General features: G+C 39.1%; 2 protein-coding genes across 2 annotated transcripts; one reads left to right on the forward strand and one right to left on the reverse strand.

Moving 5' to 3' along the window:
• Positions 1–518: 518 nt before the first annotated feature.
• Positions 519–13,843, reverse strand: LOC124262424 (centromere protein N-like). Its single transcript, XM_046696912.1, is given in 10 exon segments — positions 519–1,375; positions 1,377–1,487; positions 2,271–2,408; positions 2,800–2,875; positions 4,241–4,347; positions 6,355–6,528; positions 8,174–8,253; positions 8,916–8,972; positions 10,211–10,256; positions 13,575–13,843. Coding segments are annotated over 10 exon segments (1,074 nt in total). The 5' UTR covers positions 13,737–13,843; the 3' UTR covers positions 519–1,252.
• A 30-nt stretch (positions 13,844–13,873) lies between these two features.
• On the forward strand, positions 13,874–17,285 carry LOC124262432 (COX assembly mitochondrial protein 2 homolog). The gene is made up of 4 exons (XM_046696920.1): positions 13,874–13,930; positions 15,086–15,187; positions 16,503–16,574; positions 17,051–17,285. Exons 2-4 carry the CDS (start codon positions 15,107–15,109, stop codon positions 17,132–17,134), a joined length of 237 nt encoding a protein of 78 aa, XP_046552876.1. The 5' UTR covers positions 13,874–13,930; positions 15,086–15,106; the 3' UTR covers positions 17,135–17,285.
• Positions 17,286–19,309: the final 2,024 nt, after the last annotated feature.

Raw genomic sequence — 19,309 nt, forward strand, 5'->3', positions numbered from 1 at the left:
AATGGACCCACGTCGTGCCGGTAAACGACAGCATGGAAAGTGAGGTACAAGGCTACGGTCTAGAGTTACCTGCTCTTGGCTGTAGGGGGCCGGAGGGCCCTGTAAGGGTGGTCTCACAAGACAAAACATAGTTTTTGTTTTTTAATATTTTTATTCAAATATTGTTACAACTGTCGTAGGGAATTTAAATGGACATATAAATGCTTATAAGTACCCCAAGGAGGAATATATAAAAAAGAATTCTTCAAGTTCTCACTGGGGCTTCTTTTTAATCCTAAGGAATTATTTGTTTCTGGCAAACTTTTCTATATTCAGAGACTGAGCCTTAGTCTAAGCAAACAATGCTACCCATTCACCCCCAAACCATAAGGCGAAATGCAGCTAATCTTCAGTCGGAGCTTTAAAATAAATATAGTTCTTTTCTCAAATGGTACATTTCATCCATTGCCTTTAACAAAGTTTGTAAACACATCGGGAAGGATAGATGCCAAACCTACAAAAGCACAAGAGGCAAAAGCATTTGTTTAGAATGTTTATTCCATATTAACAAAACATACACTCAACAAAACAAAACATCTGATACATCATTTATTATCTGCCCACATTGTAGCCAGTTGGAGGCAACAGCAAGCAAGAACAATTTAAAAAATCAGGTTGAATTGCTAAATTCAATTTTAAACTTAAAATTTCAAGATAAAATATTGTTCCTTACAGAACAAAGATCTACGCCAGGTAGCAAGAAGCATAAGTTAAAATACCTTACGTGAGACAGGAAACCAAATAATTTTCTTTTCACAATCCTCTTTAGGGCATTAGATGTAAAATCAAGCATGTCTTTTGCAATTTGATAAAATCTACATTGTAGATAAAACCAAATCAGGATGTAAAAACAAATTTACATGAAGGAATCCTTATGAACATTTGTTTTTTAAACAAACAATTTTATTTTCAAATGGACAAAGAATTTTTATAAACAAGAGTTTCTAGTAACCTACTTTCTAACCACTTTTGACACAAAGAACAAAATAGTAAAGTTACACATCATTGTGAACAAGTTTAAGACTGAATTTTGATTAAATTAGTCTACTACATGTTGATGTTTACAAAAATACTATTGTCATATTCATTATCATAATCATACATTAGAATCTAATACATCTATCAGTTTCACCTTGTTGAACACAAAATAGTACTTGACACAACAAATGACAATGTTATTAAGATTTTTCCATTATTACAACCACACAGTAGTTCAAGTTTGGCTTTTATTCATTGCAGACTTGTCCCGAATAACAAAGAAGTTTTTGGCCAGTGAGTTGACCTTGGCGAGATGCGACGGCAGTGGCAGTGAGGCTAGGCCAGCCTTGCCCAGGTTCCCGGATGCCCTCCAGCACTGATGGCCCTTCGAACTTGATGCGGCAGCGAAACGGTCCATCCTTGTTGGCCATCATGGGCACAAGTTTAGTTCCCCGAAATTTTACATCCATCTGAAAAGTGAGTAAGTTTGGTTTTACGCTACTTTTCGCAATATTTTAGCAACATGACAGTGGGGTTCACCAGAAATTGGCTTCACACCTTGTATCCATGGGGAATCAAACCCGGGTCTTCGGTGAGACAAGCAAACACTTTAACCACTGGGCTACATCATGGCCCCTCCATCTGAAAAACCAAGCAGTAGCTGTTGATCTTTACAAGAGTGAGTGTGTGAGTGGGTGGGTTGGTGGGTGAGTTCCTGAGTCCCTGATGTTATCTTCTGGTCTCATCACAAGCACCAGGTACTAGGCACACATTCAGACTTGCAGAGTCAATAAGGTCACCCTCAAATACCCAGTAAATGTCCCAGCTTGGTAAAATATATACCATGGACCAATTCACCACTATTGCACTGTTTCAGAAGTGATGTCACAATCTCCATCAAAGAAGATGTCTTGCTCACCAAATCGAAAATATTCCCCTGAAGACTGACTGACTGACTGAGTTTGGTTTTATGCCCCTTTTAGCAATACTCCAGCAACATCACAGCGGGGGACACCAGAAATGGGCTTCACACATTGTACCCATGTGGGGATTCGAACACCCGGGTCTTCGGCATGAGGAGCCAACGCTTTAACCACTAGGCTACCCCACCGCCCCTATTCCCCTGAAGAAGACAATTTAGACAATTTCAGTCTCACACAAACAAACCCTAAAGTTGCAAGCAGCAGGAACTTGTCCCCAGTCCATCTCACCCGAGAGTATAAGATATGTTTAAACAAAAGAAAGGAGTGTACCTTGTACTCTAGCTTCTCCAGGGTTGGCTGGTCAGCTGTCCCGAACGTGTGGTCAAGCGACTCAGTCCGCTGTTTCTTCTCGTCTTCATTCTCATCTCGGGAGTCGCTTGTTAAATTCTTTTTCAGGTTCAGATGATGCTGAAACATTTGGACAAACATCACAGCAGGACAAACCAACAAAAGTCCAATTTCAGTGTGTACTGATATCGTCTGCTGACTCTGGGTTGAATATCTGTCTCTTGGCAGCTGTACACCAATCCATGGGCATAACATAAAAAATGTACAGCTAGAGTCAAGAGGTTGACCTTGGCTGAGTGTATGACTTTGATAGAAAATAGGCAAGAGTGAGCTTGATTTCATGCACTGTTTAGCAATATTCAAGCAATATCATAACAGATAACACCACCAGAAATGTGTTTCCACCCATTTTATGGAACTGAACTGAACCGTTATCGTTGGTGTGACAAGTGAATGCTTTAGTCCAATGTCACAAAATTGACATGACATTTGCTTATGTCAGTAAACGTACCTTTACGTTTTCTGTGAGATTTTCTTGTAAGCGGATTTTCCCTCTCCTCAATGCTCCTGTACTTTCCAAATGATCCCTGAAATATGTAAGAAACTATGCACAACTTTTCTTCATACATAGAGAATCTCACCCAAGTGTCTTCTGATATCAATTATATCAACACGAGTTGATAAAGTTACGAGTGTTGATATATTTGATATCAGAAGACACGAGGGTGAGATTCTATTTATCATCCAAAGTCACTCTTCATTAATTTTCAATGAAAAATGTACATCTCTGAACATGGTACTGCCATTAGACTTGCAGTGCAGCGATGTCATAGCATTGTGACGTCATCAAGTACATGACGTCATAGCATTGTCAGGGCATTGTACAAAATCTACTGTCAAAACGATATCACCTAGGAGATATCGTTTGATCTCACACAAGCGATATCTCCTGTGGAACACAGTTTTGGATGATAAAAAACATTTATGTCACTCCTCAAACATGTTCATTTGGAGACACTGAAACAAATACTTCTGCATTTCCCATAGTCCAAAACAGGTCAAACTGACCTTGGGATCCAGCAGAACAATGAGTGAGTCAGTGAGTTTGGTTATATGCTGCTTTTAGCAATATTCCAGTGATATCACGGCGAGGGACACAAGAAATGGGCTTCACACATTATACCCATGTGGGGAATCGAACCTGAGTCTTTGGCATGACGAGCGAAGGCTTTTACCACTAGGCTACCCCACTGCCCCCAACAGAACAATGACACTTGACAGGAATTGAGTTCGCTACTTTGAATACATCATAAGATTGTAAAATACATGTACTTAGATTTCTCATGAAAGTTTCATGATTTGACCTAAACAAAGAGGTCATCCAAATGTTTTTGCATGCACATGCTCTCCTGAATAAACTCATCACACTGAGTGACCTTGACCTTCAAGGTCATCCAATTATATGCCATGAAAATTCCCACAGGGCATATTGGAGGTATGTCAAGCATAGAGTCAATGATCATGTGTCGTAGCTCATAACAAACAAACAAGATTAGTGTTACATGGAAAAGGTATGGTACCATAATTAGCAAAATAATGACTGACTGACTGACTGACTGAGTTTGGTTTTACGCTGCTTTTAGCAATATTCCAGCAACTTCACTGCGGGGGACACCAGAAATGGGCTTCACACATTGTACCCATGTGTGGATTCGAACCCAGGTCTTCGGCGTGACGAGCCAACGCTTTAAGCACTAGGCTACCCCACCGCCCCAATAATGAATGAGGAATGAGTAGGTAGGTCTATGCTCATCCTGTTGATCACTGGATTGTGTGGTTCAGACTCAATTATTTGCAGACCGCCTCCATATAGCTGAGTGTGGCGTTAAACAACAAACAAACGAAAATCATATCGTACCCAGTGTCCTCAGACTGGACAGTGGTCAGGTCACCTTACCTGGCTGTGCTTGTTGAGAGCCAGTTCTACCAAGGATGAGACGTGACTTCCCACCAGCTGGAGACTGTGAACCTCGTCTGTCTTGAACACTGGTAGCAGGGCCTGCAGCATGTAAACCGGGGAGTGAGTTAATTATGTTTTTTAGGGGTGTCGCGATACGCGAATGTATCGATGCATCGATACATTTTTACTGACGATACGATACGCGATACATGCTTGCGTGTATCGATTCCTATTTTAAAACTTTATCGATTCAAATTTTTATGCTATATCCATCTCCTTCAAAGTCTTGATAGTAAAATTATACGAGACCGCTCCGATAAATAGATGTAGCTAGCTATACTTAAAAAAAATAGGTTGGAAACTAACAGCTTTTGTGATTGGCTAGACAATTTTGATGGACCAATCAGCGAGCTCGTACGTTGCCAGTAAGGTAATGCTATGAAAAGGCGCGAAAATTATGTATCGCGATACATATCGTATCGTGACCTTAAAATCGTGATACGTATCGTATCGTGAGATTGGTGTATCGTGACACCCCTAATGTCTTTACACTGCTGTAAGCAATATTCTATCAATATCACAGCAGGGGACACCAGAAATCGGCTTCATACGGGTCTTCAGCGTGGGGAGGAAATGTTTTAACCACTGGTCTACCCCACCGCCCCATGTAAAGGGGGGGAACAAGAATGTAAGCAGCAGCTGACTCAGAACTGGCACGAACCAAGGGAATCCGACTGTCTAATTAAAATGTTATCACATGTGCATCACTGTCATGAAACTACCAGCAGAGGTAGAGATATGTTGGTGAGAGGGAGGGAAAGTTTGTAAGTATATGCCTGTGTACCGCATTATATGATCGTTAACCATCAGTTGACCCATGAAGATCCGGGTTAGAATTGGTCTTCAGCAACCCATGCTGGTCGTGAAAGGCGACTGATGGGATCGGTTGGTCAAGCTCGCTGACTTAGTTGACACATGTCATCGTATCCAAATTGTGTAGATTGATGCTCATGCTGTTGATCACTGGATTGTCTGGTCCATTTGACTTGACTATTTACAGACCGCCACCATATAGTTGGAATATTGCTGAGTGCAGCATTAAACTGACTGACTGAGTTTGGTTTTACGCCACTTTTAGCAATATTCCAGCAACATCACGGCGGGGGACACCAGAAATGGGCTGCACACATTGTACCCATGTGGGGAATCGAACCTGGGTCTTCGGCGTGACAAGCCAACGCGTAACCATTAGTCTACCCCACCGCCCTGCAGCATTAAACAACAAACCAACAGCATCAGTTGCAATCAGCTGTCCAACCTCAAGTCTGAGATGTTACACAGCTGCAACACTCTAATCTCTGGATTACCTCAGACTGGACAGTGGTCAGGTCACCTTACCTGGCTGTGCTTGTTGAGAGCCAGTTCTACCAAGGAGGAGACATGACTTCCCATGAAACTAGTCAAACAACACTAGCCATGCAATTTGGAATTTCCTTGGTTCAGTGATTTGTGCTAGCGTGTGCACTAGTTCACACTTGGTCAGAAAACTGCAGCTCCAGGATGGTGTGGACCAGACAATCCAGGAATCAATACACAGAGCACTGATTCATGTTGTCAGGGTGCTTATCAAGACATGCAAATCAAGTCATCAAACACACTGACTGACTGAGTATGGTTTTACGCCTCTTTAGGCAATATTCCAGCAACATCACGGCGGGGGACACCAGAAATGGGCTTCACACATTTTACCCATGTGGGGATTCGAACCCGGGTCTTCGGCGTGACGACCCAACGCTTTAACCACTAGGCTACCCCACCGCCCCTCATCAAAGACAACCACCGAATCCACTTTGTCATCTTCTAAAACTGACCTAAGTTGCCGGACACCTAGTACAACATACAATCCCAAGAGGGGGGATGTTTAGTATCTGAAATGAAATGTTAGAGATGTTCTTAACTATACATGCTATAACAGAATTAGTTTCGTTCATTCAGACAGCCGAACACTTTTCCTTCCCTGCACTTGCGGTTTGCGTAACTGGTACTTTCTCTATTTCTGCATATAGGATACAGTATTCACATCAGCTAAAATCCTAATCTTATTACCTCAATAAAGTTGTCTTCATCTTTGGCCTTTATCCGGGAGAGGACGACATACTGTGTCTTGGGGTAGTGCACCATGTAGACAACGTCGTTGGGCTTGTACACTGTAGGGTGCTTCATGTCTACGATGTGAACTCGACTCCAGAGGGCACCACCAAACATGTTCACATTCACATGCTGTCAACAGGATTCATATGTTATTAGCCAGAAATAACAGCCACAATTAATACTTGCACTCTGTGGCCATTAACTGTATATATGAGAAAACAAGAGTGTCATAGACATGCTATCAAGATGTGACAACAGAAACTTGATCCTCCAATTATTAATCTATATTGATTTCAAAGGCATTATCTTCTCCTGTTTTGATGAACCAGTAACTACTCAGATTGTATTACCTTAATGCCTTCCATGAAACAATGACACATTTCTTCAGATAGAGGGATTTACAGGATGCGAATTTTGAAGACCCAAAAAAATAGCAGCCTGTAGAAGGGGATCAGCTTATCTACGGGTAACACTTTCATGAAACTTTTTCTGGTGACCAGTAAGGAAACAACATCATATCATTTCGTGTGAACAAACAAGAGAAACTGACTTTGTCAGTGAAGACGTCAAATTAGGGTGACAGCTTATCTAGATCGGTATCTGCGGTAATATACGGTAGGTTACATTAGAATAAACCTGTCATGTGAGCTGACCTTTAACATGGAAAGGTTTACATTTACACTGGTAAAAGTATACAAGAAAGTATAAAGGATAAAATTAGTTTTCCTCACATAAAGAAATATCCTCGATAATCTCCAGGGTATACGTTCCATAAATCTCCACTATACCCTGGCTACGTCTAAGGCTAAGCCTCATGGATTTATTACCTCCCTTGGTTGGCTTTTTATCCAATCAGGTGTCTACGCTGGGAACTTGAGCGTACCAATCACAACTCACTTTTGCTTCTTTTATCTAACCAATTAAACTTGGCAACATAATTGTTGAAAAGGCACTTTGAAAAAGGTAGAAAGAGTTCTTGCATATATTGTTTAACAGGGCTCCAGATAATTTTTCAACATCAGGAGTACGTACTCCTTATTTTTTCAATACAGGAGTACTGGAAAACCTTAAGAGTACATTTAGAGTACTGAATGGAATTTAATGGAGTATCAGTAATCGTGTGATTCATTTCATATATGCACCACAACATCGCTACTCTTGTGTAAACAGGTCAATAAACAATAAAACAATAATGTTTCAGATAAATACGTCTGTAAATGATTCTAAGACCGTACACCATTGCTGTGGTGCGTATCTGCTACGTTTTCTAAATTATTTCCTACCGTATCGTGCATATTTTTTTGACGTACATACGCCGATACGGCCCATATCTGGAGCCCTGGTTTAAGGTTTCAGACCTGTCAATTTGTCTGTATGATTTCCCCCAAAATCTGAGTCGCACTGCGAACAAACCTTCACCGCCGCAACTGCTATCATTGTTGACACTGGCAAGCTCGGTTGTAACAGCAGCTTGGCTGATCGGCTACTGTAAGAATGCGGAGCCACCAAAGGGAGGTAATTAATTATCGGGCCGAGTCATAGATGCATCCAGGGTACTAGTGGAGATTTATCGTAACGTATACCCTGGAGATTATCGAGGATGATAAAGAAATTGACATCCATAAATTCTTGCCGTTAAGATACTTATTATGAGAAGGTGTCGTGTTATGGAAAGGTAGGCATTTATATTTCAGTTCAATTTATATTTCAAAATCCATGGCACAATTTGATATGTCTTCCATAAACACATATCTTTTGTCATTTTACAACTCACCACTTCATCGAAATACAGTTTCATTTTGGACATTATCAGCTTCCTGAAAGTCTTTGGATTGGAGATGAAATGGTCCTTGTCTGAAAACCACAGAACCGAATACTTCAATCACAATGTTCCAGGTCATCATACAATCATCTGTCACACAAAATGATGCATACATATAGTGTGGTCTAGACTAGTGGTGGTCCGATTAATTGAAATAATCGAAGATTGGTCGCAGTGACTAAACGACCAAGCAATCGATCATAATTTCTCATAAACGAACATAACCAATTTTGGAACACTTGTTTTCATTAACAATATTGAATGGTTGAATTTGTCTGTTACATTTTGTAAACACTACAAGTTCTTTTAAAGTCATGATTGAATTTATCTTAAAGGCTCCAAGAAATTTATGTTCCTAACATACTAGTCACCCTTTAAAGATGTGAAATTTTGCCAAAAAGCCCCAAAAGAATTACATGTTTTTTGCCGTATTTTTATGTGCATTAACAAATTTCATAAATGACGCTAACCAATTATTTTTGATGATTGATCGGTTGTAATGAACCAATCATCAATTATGAGATTTTAACCAATTCCCAACACTAGTCTAGACGCAACCTTCATTGCAGCTGAAGACTATGCAGGCCGCCAACGCATCTGTTGATATCCTGGCTTCTGTGTTAATTGTAACAATGATTTGGAAATTTTACAAATAGTGTGCACACTTTGCATATAGCTAGGTCTTAAACAGTACCTTGACCTCGGAGTTCACAAACATTCCATTTTCTGCCCTCTGAATGGATCTGGCTGTCTGAAATTATATAAATGATACATAAACATAAAAAATCAAAGTTGTCAAGCCGCCTGCTTATCAGACCCAGGTGTGTATTTGTTGCTTAATCATGTTAATGCCAGCAATATTCCAACAATATGACAGCAGCATGTAAATAAACAAATATTGTCCAGTCAATCTAGTGATCGATATTGTGCACAACAACTGATGCCATCAGTATGAAGAACCGTAATCAACAAAGTCACCATTTGCTCTGAACAGTTCTAGATAAATCCCCACAACTATTTTCCCCTCATTGATTCATAAAGAAGGGATTCATCAAAGATTCAATACTAACTACCCTACAGCCTTGGAAGATACACTCTCCCTTTTGTCACAGACCTTTGTTAAAGCTCTTATTTTCTCAAAAAAGTGTGTATTTTAACATTGTATTCAAAACTAGAATGTGAAACGAAGCGCTTTTCAAACCACTTTACTTGTTCTGTTATCACACATATCAGTGACATACAAGTCACTTCTACAAAGACATGACATCCGTTACCTACTGGTTTTCCTAAACATTTAGCTGACTATAACACCGACTAAAGTCTTTTTTTCGTAGTTGTTTAAGGATCTTCAGCACTGATATTCTACTACTTGAACATTATTATCAATAGTTCCATATCACAACATACTTACAGATGAGATCAAGGTCTCCAGCACTGATATTCTACTACTTGAACGTTACTATCAATAGTTCCATATCACAACATACTTACAGATGAGATCAAGGTCTCCAGCACTGATATTCTACTACTTGAACGTTACTATCAATAGTTCCATATCACAACATACTTACAGATAAGATCAAGATCTCCAGCACTGATATTCTACTACTTGAACGTTACTATCAATAGTTCCATATCACAACATACTTACAGATGAGATCAAGGTCTCCAGCACTGATATTCTACTACTTGAACATTACTATCAATAGTTCCATATCACAACATACTTGCAGATGAGATCAAGATCTCCAGCACTGATATTCTACTACTTGAACGTTACTATCAATAGTTCAATATCACAACATACTTACAGATGAGATCAAGGTCTGTAGCACTGATATTCTAGTCTACTTAGACATTCCAGTGATCAATAGCATGAGCATCAATATCAATATCACAACATACTTACAGATAAGATCAAGATCTCCAGCACTGATATTCTACTACTTGAACGTTACTATCAATAGTTCGATATCACAACATACTTACAGATAAGATCAAGATCTCCAGCAGCCTCAATGTCAACATCTTCTTCCTACAAATTGAGAAAAAGCTGATAATGTTAATAGCTAATTATGCTTATGTTGGTATATATGAACGATTCATAGTCACTGAAGCATACATAAGCTTGTTTAGGTGTTTCAGTTTTTGTGAACACAAAATATAACGCTGTCCCTAGTAAGTGAATTCCTACACAAATATATAGGTGACAATACTGAATCATTCTTTTGCTTACAGAAATGTCCCAAATGTGGTAAGAATGACCTACCAAACATTGGAAGATGACTAACATAACAGGGATAATGTGTTTAACAATAACATTCAGACAGGTACGGTCACAGTATGATATGATATTTTATAGCTAAAACACATGGAATTATCATGAAACGGCCCTCCTATTATCAGAATTTGCAGGCCACTGCAAATGATATTGGTTCGCTCAACCTTAACGACGGGCCACTATCAGTTCTGTTGTCAAGTGATGTCATAGTGGGTGCGTCGGTTCATTCGACATTGGCTTTGGACTGGCAGATATTCTGGGTCAAACAAGTCAAAGCAACCCGAATTCCCGCTTTACATAGCGGTAATATTGGCTTTCTTGTTGGTGCTAGCTTTAACAATTGCACTATTAACGTTGTTGTTGGACCAAAACCGAACACTGACATGGTTTGGTATGTTGCAGGCTATGGTCTTGTCAAAGGCCAAGGTCGAATATCGTCACTTTCTGTTGTGACGTCACTTGAATTGTTCGATGACGTAATTGCATTCGGGCAGTCAACCCCGTCAGAAGTTGGTTTTGAGTAAACTTACAGTCAAATTCCTTCATTGTTTCCTTTTTCTTTTCAACACAAATTCCATGTATTTTAGCAATAATAACGGTAATGCTATTTTTGAGGGCATTATCATTTGCAGAAGCCCTTGGTCTTTTCAACTGCCCTCCTTCATTTTGGAAGTTAATGGAAGACCAGAGGCTTCTGCAAATGATAATGCCCTCAAAAATAGCATTACCCTTATAATATGCTCCAGATACTATGGGTGCAATTCAATCGGATATGATACAGTATTTCAGACTTTCCTCATTTGGTAAACAATCGTTCTTGTATACAGCCCTATGGAATTCACTGCCACTCCACATCAAATAATCTGATTCTCTGGCAACTTCAAATCACAACAAAAGACTTTCTCCTCTGTATATAACTGACTCTCTCCATCTTTCCCTGTGCTTTGAGCATGCACTAGTGTGTGGATTATAGCACATAACAAATGGCCACTATTTATTATTATTATTTATGAAATACACAATGCCATTTTAGAAAATGGTGACTGTCTGACTGAGTTTTGGTTTAACGCCGCTTTTAGCAATATTCCAGCAACATCACGGCGGATTTGGGACACTTTCAGAAATGGGCCTAACACATTTTACCCATTATGGGCTTGATTCACCCCGGTTCAATTCTTCAATGATAGAAAGTGGTAAAATCAAATGTAACATCGGCTATTTTTATTATGAAATCCACAACTTTCCGATGTCTACTAACAACAATTCTCATTGATAATTAGCTAGTACTCACATACTCATTTCGGTTGATTTCCAAAACTGCTCGAGTTGGAAGTCAATATTACGTTCTGGCAGTGTGGAAAAAACCCAAATAGTATTCAAATATCGAATCAAAATAGTGATAATGATTATCCAAAACCGAAACTAAGGTGTCAGATTCGATTTTCGATGAATCAAACCCGAATCGTTGCAGCCCTATTTCATAAGTTAATGTTGTTTCTTTTTGCAGATAAATCATGATCCTGAAACATAATAATAATAATGAGGGTACTTATACCATGCAAAACTCCACACCACAATGGGGCATGCTTAAAGCGTGCACAAACAGCACAACAATATTACCCCAGATAACCCAAGATGCAGGTGCTGGAACAGGTACCCATTTTCTGCTGGGTGAACAATAAGTGGTTACCCCAGATAACCCTGTTAAGAATGCTGGAAGGTTATAGTCTTTAAAGATATGACTTATCCCACCAGGTACCCATTTTCTGCTGGGTGAACAGAGGCAATTTTGAACAAACTCCCTTGCCTAAGGTGAGACCACATGTATCACAATGATCACATGAGTCCTAGTAAATGAAGTGAAGTCCTATTTTCCTTGTAAATTTCAGTGAATGAAGAAGGAACATTGTAGGAGACAAACCAATTGGCTGAGGGCACTGAGAACGTGATCTTAGTCATGCTATTAATAGCAAACCAGGATATACTAGAGGATCATTGTAATCTGGTTGTGGGACAGTTCTGTTACTATTCACCTGTCCTTACACCAATACAATTTGCTTTGCAACGTATCGTATATATATTTGAAAAATGGGTTGTAAATCACTGGTTCAGTGTATTATTACATCCTACAATGTTTAACTGTTACGAGCTGAAGGAAAAGGAAGCCATGTCTAGTCTGTAAGTGTAGCCTCATTCATGCAGATGAACATCGTAACATAGAGAACAGTACAAAATCACTAAATGTACGTTTTCTGACAAGGGTGTTTGATAATGACAAATGGTGACAGGCACAAAGGAATGTGTAGAAGTGTTTCATTATGTTGATTGGAAAGGGATACCAAACCCTGAGTATCTTGATGGGATGTCAGCAAGGGCTTCCCTACCCTGATTGTCATAAAAGTGGGATGGGACTGGGGATCCAAGGGCTAATGATAGTCTCAGTTGGGGGGTAATCTGCTCGAACCCTAACACCACTAAAACTTAGCCATCTATAAGAGTGAGTGAGTTCAGTTTTACGCCGCTTTTAGCAATATTCCAGCAATATCATGGCGGGGGACACCAGAAATGGGCTTCACACATAGAACCCATGTGGGGAATCGAACCCGGGTGTTCGGCGTGACAAGCGAACGCTTTAACCACTAGGCTACCCCATCGCCCTCCATCCCTAAGAAGCATGCAATCAGTAAAGAGAGTGTCACAGTTGACAGTCTGAGCATGCGCCATGGTAAACTGCATTGTTGTCATCTTTTCATGTTTAGGTAAACTAATTTGATCTTAAGTAAAAAACAACTGATCAGCTTTGTATATCAGAAACCACAGACCCAGGGTGAATGTTTACTATACACCTTGTGTATTACGTCACTGACTGCGGTTATGCATCCTGGAGACATCCCTAGAACTGGAGAATAATGTAATGATTGAAAGACGTGATTGCTTTCATTTCGGGGCAAGACTATAAGAATTCTTGAATCACTCTGCAGTTAGAATCTAATACATGCAGATTAAAAACAAAGAAAACGATTAGTCACTGTCTGTGTTCCAGAAAATGGGCGTGAAGAGTATCGAACGCACTTGACAACTTTCGTACACATCCTCTGCAATCCGAATTTTTGGTTTCTTGAGATTCAGCTGCTGCAAAGATCCGTCAGAGAGAAAATTCCACTTCCTACAAGTGTCAATAATGTCATTTTTGATACAACGACAAATAACTCGAAAAATTATCTGTTTATCCATTAGTATGGCGAGTCCAGTTATCTAGGAATTAGCTTAAACATGATAGATGCGCAAGTGTTTCGTACATATAAATCGTTGAAATCGGCGCCGCAATATTTACAACAAAAACTGATGACGTACGTGGGCAAGCACCTATCCGGATATGGAATGACGTTTTGCGCCAACTACACAGGAAGTGCTTGTCTGCTATTTATGTAAGAGCGTGCATGTCTCTATTTTGTCCGCGATAATAACTCATATGTGTTTAATAGGGGTCATTATGTTTCATCTGTACCATAATTCTAAAATGCTGCAAAACAACTTTGCAGCAGTGCAGGGAATATTGGCTTTAAGAGAATAATGGCGTATAACTAACTAACGACCAAGGCATATTCAGGTTTCGTCATTTGACTCTGGATGCAAGAGTTTTCTTACAAAAAGAATATTCTAATTTCTATCAGACACCAATTCAACACTTTTTCTTTGGCAATATTTCCCGATGGCAACAATTCAGTCACGAACCTAATATCTATTTTGTCAGGCTTCAGTTCAGTTTGTTGCTGTTAACAACACACTCAGCCAGTGTTCGAATTAAAATGAATAAAATTGCCATAGGGACCCACACACTATAAAACCTGAAGCCCCTGACTAAATGCTTAAATTCTTCATGTAGACAAAAGCAACTTACTGTCACATATATTTACTGCATGCCATAGAACCCAAAGGAATTTGTACATGCGGGCTCAATGCAAGATCTAGGTGCTTATTTCAAACATGACAGCCTGTAAATAATCAAGCCTAGGCCAAACAGTCCAGTGTTCATTATCCCATACCAACAACAACCAATCGAGTCATCAATACTCACCAACCTATTGATTCTCATAGTTTTCTTGACCGCCTCCGTGGTGTAGTGGTTAGAGCGTCCGCCAGGAGGGTATTCATGCTTCACTGTGGCATGGTATCTCAGTGGGCTAGCACTATAAAACCAGCTTAAGTCTGGGCTAGTACAAGCAGCCGCACATATACATACACACGCATGCACGTCGTCATATGAGCGAAATATTCTCAAGCACGACGTAAAACCCAATTTCACCTCACCTCATAGTTTTCTTAGGACCTATTCAAAGCAGGAGTACTCATTACAAATTAACTAAATGCCCAATTTACAAACTTTTGGAATAAATAATTTAATTAAAAAGTTGCCGGTTTAGTTAAGTAAACTTTTAGATGAACTAGTATTTTCCAGTTGACAGGTCCATCAAGTTTGACAGTGATGCTATGGAGCAGATTTAATTGGCCATTATGTGGCCTTATATACCTAGTTTCTAACAAGTGATATCCCCTAATTTGAATAACAATTTTCATTTCAGGTGGAACCAGTAATTCTTACAATGCATCCTGATCTTTCCGCTCATCTTCATTCTGCTGAATGTAATGAAATTATTAATGCATTCCAGCAGTGTCATGTCGATGTAAGTAGGATTATTTTTTAATTGAATAGTTTTGATTCATGGTTCACCCATTTCTGTACATATCCTACATCATATAGTTACTAGCCTGCTAGATCAGGACTACTAAGAGGACTATAAAGACTAGTCATTTTCTCCAAGAATTGAGTCCAATGTACACCTCTCATCTCATGGGCTTTGGACTAGTTTGATTTAGCCCATGTCTTAGATTGTAACATTCCACTGTACACCATACTGTGCCATGATAACAGTATCCTGTAAGTCATGTAGTGATACAAAGCATGTACATGGCTGACAAATACAATTGAACAGAAAATTTCATAATTCTGCTTTTTCTAGTTATATAAGAAATAGGTCTAAAACCACAGTTTATGTATTGATTCAAATCAGCTAAGTTTGTTCCGATTGGGTGACTATTCATTTTGTTTTATGACTGATATGTTATCTTAAACTATCAATTTGAGAGTTTTCAGACATTGTATTGTTTATTGTATCACAACCTGTCAAGATGTTACAGCCCAACACCTGTCTAAGTGCACTTTGATACGGAGTAATATTAAGAAATTGTAATTTTGTTTGTATTTGGATTTATCTTTATCTGTCACAGTGAACAGTGTGATGCTGTAACCGTGATGTGTGATGTAAAGCTAAACCTTTAAAGGCTTGATTAGTTTTCTACCTAAAGCTGGATTAGAAATGTAATTCATACTTCAGTGCCTCTCACATATGTAATTAAAATACAAGGATTTTATAAAAGCAATGTTTGAGCATATGTGTATTTCGTCCGTAAAGACTTTTCTTTCAATTCAGATTAACAGCCCACTCTTTACATGGGAACTTGCTCAATATATTTACATAACAAGTAAAATATCTGCGTGTCACTCCAAAAACCTGGGTTTATTTCCCACATGAGTACAATGTGTAAAGCCCATTTCTGGTGCCCTCTGCTGTGATCATTGCTGGAATATTGCTAAAACTTAAACGCTGTGTAAAACCAGATCACTCACTAACTAACACAACCTCATGAACAAAGAGTTTGTGTTTAGTTTTGTAGGTAAACATGCTGTGATTTAAGTCGATAGAGCTATGATACCTATTGATTTATCTGCACTTAATTAACTTGGAAACTCATGGTGCATGTTTGGTACCATTTCATCAAGCTTAGTTGAATCTGCATATAGCTCGAGCTGCATCAGTACCTTTATCTCCAAAATGAATAAAATTCTGAAGTAGTGGCAACAGCATGACAATGATTTTAAATCAAACTTAAATTATATGACAATGCTGGGGCTAACTTTCTCTGCAAACTGTTTTTCAGCATCCAGTTCGTAAATTCATGGGACACTGCAATGATCTGGATAGAGCACTGACCAGGTGCTTAAAGGCAGAGGTAAGATGCCGCAATAAATCTAATCACAAGCAGAATTATTTATTTTGGCAACAGCATATACACACATACAGTAGTATTTAGAGTAGTAAGATTCAAGATTATCTTCAGTCTCCATTAGGACCAGCAAGGCAAACACTTATCTGACTAGGCCACTGCTTATGTCACTTAGTGGCTTCGGTCTCATAGGAAGAAACTATATTTTGATAGGAAAGCTAGTCTAACCCGAGTTTTACAATGCGCTTGCTGTAGGGGACTTTGTTTAACCTTGATGATAACTAAACACATGACTATACTCCGAGGTTGAGAACATTGTAGGTAACAGATTGCTTAATTCCCATTTTATAATCACCTACAAATTAATAAGATCTTTGATTTCCTATTGTTTGGAAACTGACAGTGTCATTTCGGAACTAACTGTTTCATTTGCAAGTGTTACTAATGATTTGGTTTATATTTAATTGTACATTTAATTTCAGAGGAAAAAGAAACAAGAAGCAAACTTTGCTAAATCAAGAGGTTTCCAGAGGCTCTCTCAACAGAAGACGGAACAATCTGAGTAGAATCAGGGAAACTACTCTCTTATGGACGTGTATGTTCTGTAACTCACCAGTCTGAAATGTGAAGGGGTGTTCAGGAGGTGTATGATATAGTGCATGTCCTACATTCACAGACTGGTGGGTTGTGTTATACATGGGAGTACTTTTTAAATGTGAGAAGAGACATGAGGTGCCACATTTGCTGTGCAGAGTTGTGTCCCTTAGTCATGCTAGGATCAGGTAGTCATCCAGATTTCCTCACACTGCACTGAATCACCCATGACCAAAGCCATTACTAGGATGTGTTAGGTGGGTTATGCCCATTGATTCAATTATATTTCTAATTGTTATTAACCAGGTTGTGTGCGTGTGGAGTCATGAACATATACCTCACGTTGGCCTTTCCTCGGATATTTTCCCCACTTTTTTGCAGATATTCAAAATCACTGGTCAGTGTTTAACTGAACCAAATCACTTGATCTATAAGACTATATGATCATGTGTATGATGTAGTTTGTTGCAGTCGTGAGGGAACCTTAATAACCATGAACTTATCTTGTAGAAAAATGTAAAGATGATTTAAGGTGCGTCTCTGTACATTGTAACCATTTACATGTTTAACCATAAGACTTGTAAGGAGGACATGCTTCATGTCACATGATCAATGAATGAAAACCAAGATGTACACCTAGTCTCAAATAATGAAAATAGTGCTTCTTGTCCAGCATCCCAAATCATGATAATAGAAACACTCTTCCTGAAGACAATGCATCTTCTGATCCAGACTTCCTTGAATGATACAGTCTAGTTGGATAGAGAAAACGCATGTGTGTGTGTGTGTGCTTGTGTGCATGCATGTATGTGTACAACAGTGATAGAGAGCCACTGTTACATTTCATTCAAGTATCTATTCAGAAGATCTTTGTGTTTTCGTTTGCTGGATGTAGAGTGAAGAGTGCTTGTTATGCTCACAACAGTCTGTCTGCTCTCCTCAAGTTTGCTGGATGTAGAGTGAAGAGTGCTTGTTCCGCTCACAACAGTCTGTCTGCTCTCCTCAAGTATGCGTGGATTCAGGGCTAGAATAGGTCTCCAGCAACCAAGGCTTGGCCAGCTGGTTGACATCAGTCTGATTGCCAGGCTGATGACTGGCTTCATTTACTGTCATTGTATATGGGGCATTGTTCATAATATCAATCACTGGATTGTCAGGTTCAGACTAGACTACATGCAGGCTGCTGTCATAATGCTGGGGTTGAACACAACATTCTTTAGCTTGGCTTTACTGAATGTACATTTCTTGTATAATTAAAGTATATCTGCCACAGTGAATGTCTTTAGGGATAATCTATTCAACTATATGAATGTTTTTGATAATATATACAGTTTGATCATTAAAAGGCATTGTCACATTGAGATTGTATTAGTTTTCTGTTTGACTGGGAAAAAAATATTTCCTTTATTAAAGCAGTCTAAGTGAACTTAGGGTCAGTATTATTCGTTACACTGCTATACTGAGTCTAACAAAACCTAGTGGAAGGTCGCGTCAGCTAACCTTTTGGACTGACCAGTCAGAACACAGCTTACCAAATCGCGAAAAGTTAGCATTCGCACATTCCGTTTGATCCATTACCTATAAAACTCGAACGATTCCGAATGCTATTTTCCGCACGATCGCTTTGGAGTGATACACGCAATGAGTAAACAGCCGCTGAAAATAGCGTTTTTGTCAATATTCAAGGATGCCATCTTGCGAAAATATCAGCAAATAGTAACCATGTCATTAGAAACCTATAAGCGTATATACTGATGGTCAAATATCTGTGTTTTATGTGGATTTTCGTTTGATGATAGACCAGGGAAGAGAAAATCCCAAAAAACGTTTTGTAAGTCCCGCCGAACCCTAACAAGTAGTCGTTGTCTGATTGGTGAAATCCATTCGGCCGTCTCGCGTTTGATTGGTCGCTCAAATGTTGGCTGGCGCGACCTTCTACTAGGTCTAGTTAAACTCAGTATAGCAGTGTAACGAATAATACCGAGTCTAAGGTTACTAAAGTACTGTCGGAAATTCTAGAAAAATGCTTTTTGACTTATATTTAAAATTCAGAGGTATTACAGTTACTTAAATAACAAATATCACTTCAAGAAACATCTACCTAATGTAGACCGAGGGAATAAATTTTGAGACATGCTCTAAAATGT

This window comes from Haliotis rubra, unplaced genomic scaffold (genome assembly GCF_003918875.1).
Source record: "Haliotis rubra isolate DU_JTF1 unplaced genomic scaffold, ASM391887v1 Scf838, whole genome shotgun sequence".
In the NCBI taxonomy this organism is placed as follows: domain Eukaryota; kingdom Metazoa; phylum Mollusca; class Gastropoda; order Lepetellida; family Haliotidae; genus Haliotis; species Haliotis rubra.

What these genes read in the sequence shown, in the direction of transcription:
- LOC124262432 (XM_046696920.1), top strand. Translation starts at nt 15,107, where the DNA reads ATGCATCCTGATCTTTCCGCTCATCTTCATTCTGCTGAATGTAATGAA. An exon ending in TCCAGCAGTGTCATGTCGAT is followed by an intron (nt 15,188 to 16,502) that starts GTAAGTAGGATT and finishes ACTGTTTTTCAG; the next exon opens with CATCCAGTTCGTAAATTCAT. An exon ending in CCAGGTGCTTAAAGGCAGAG is followed by an intron (nt 16,575 to 17,050) that starts GTAAGATGCCGC and finishes ATTTAATTTCAG; the next exon opens with AGGAAAAAGAAACAAGAAGC.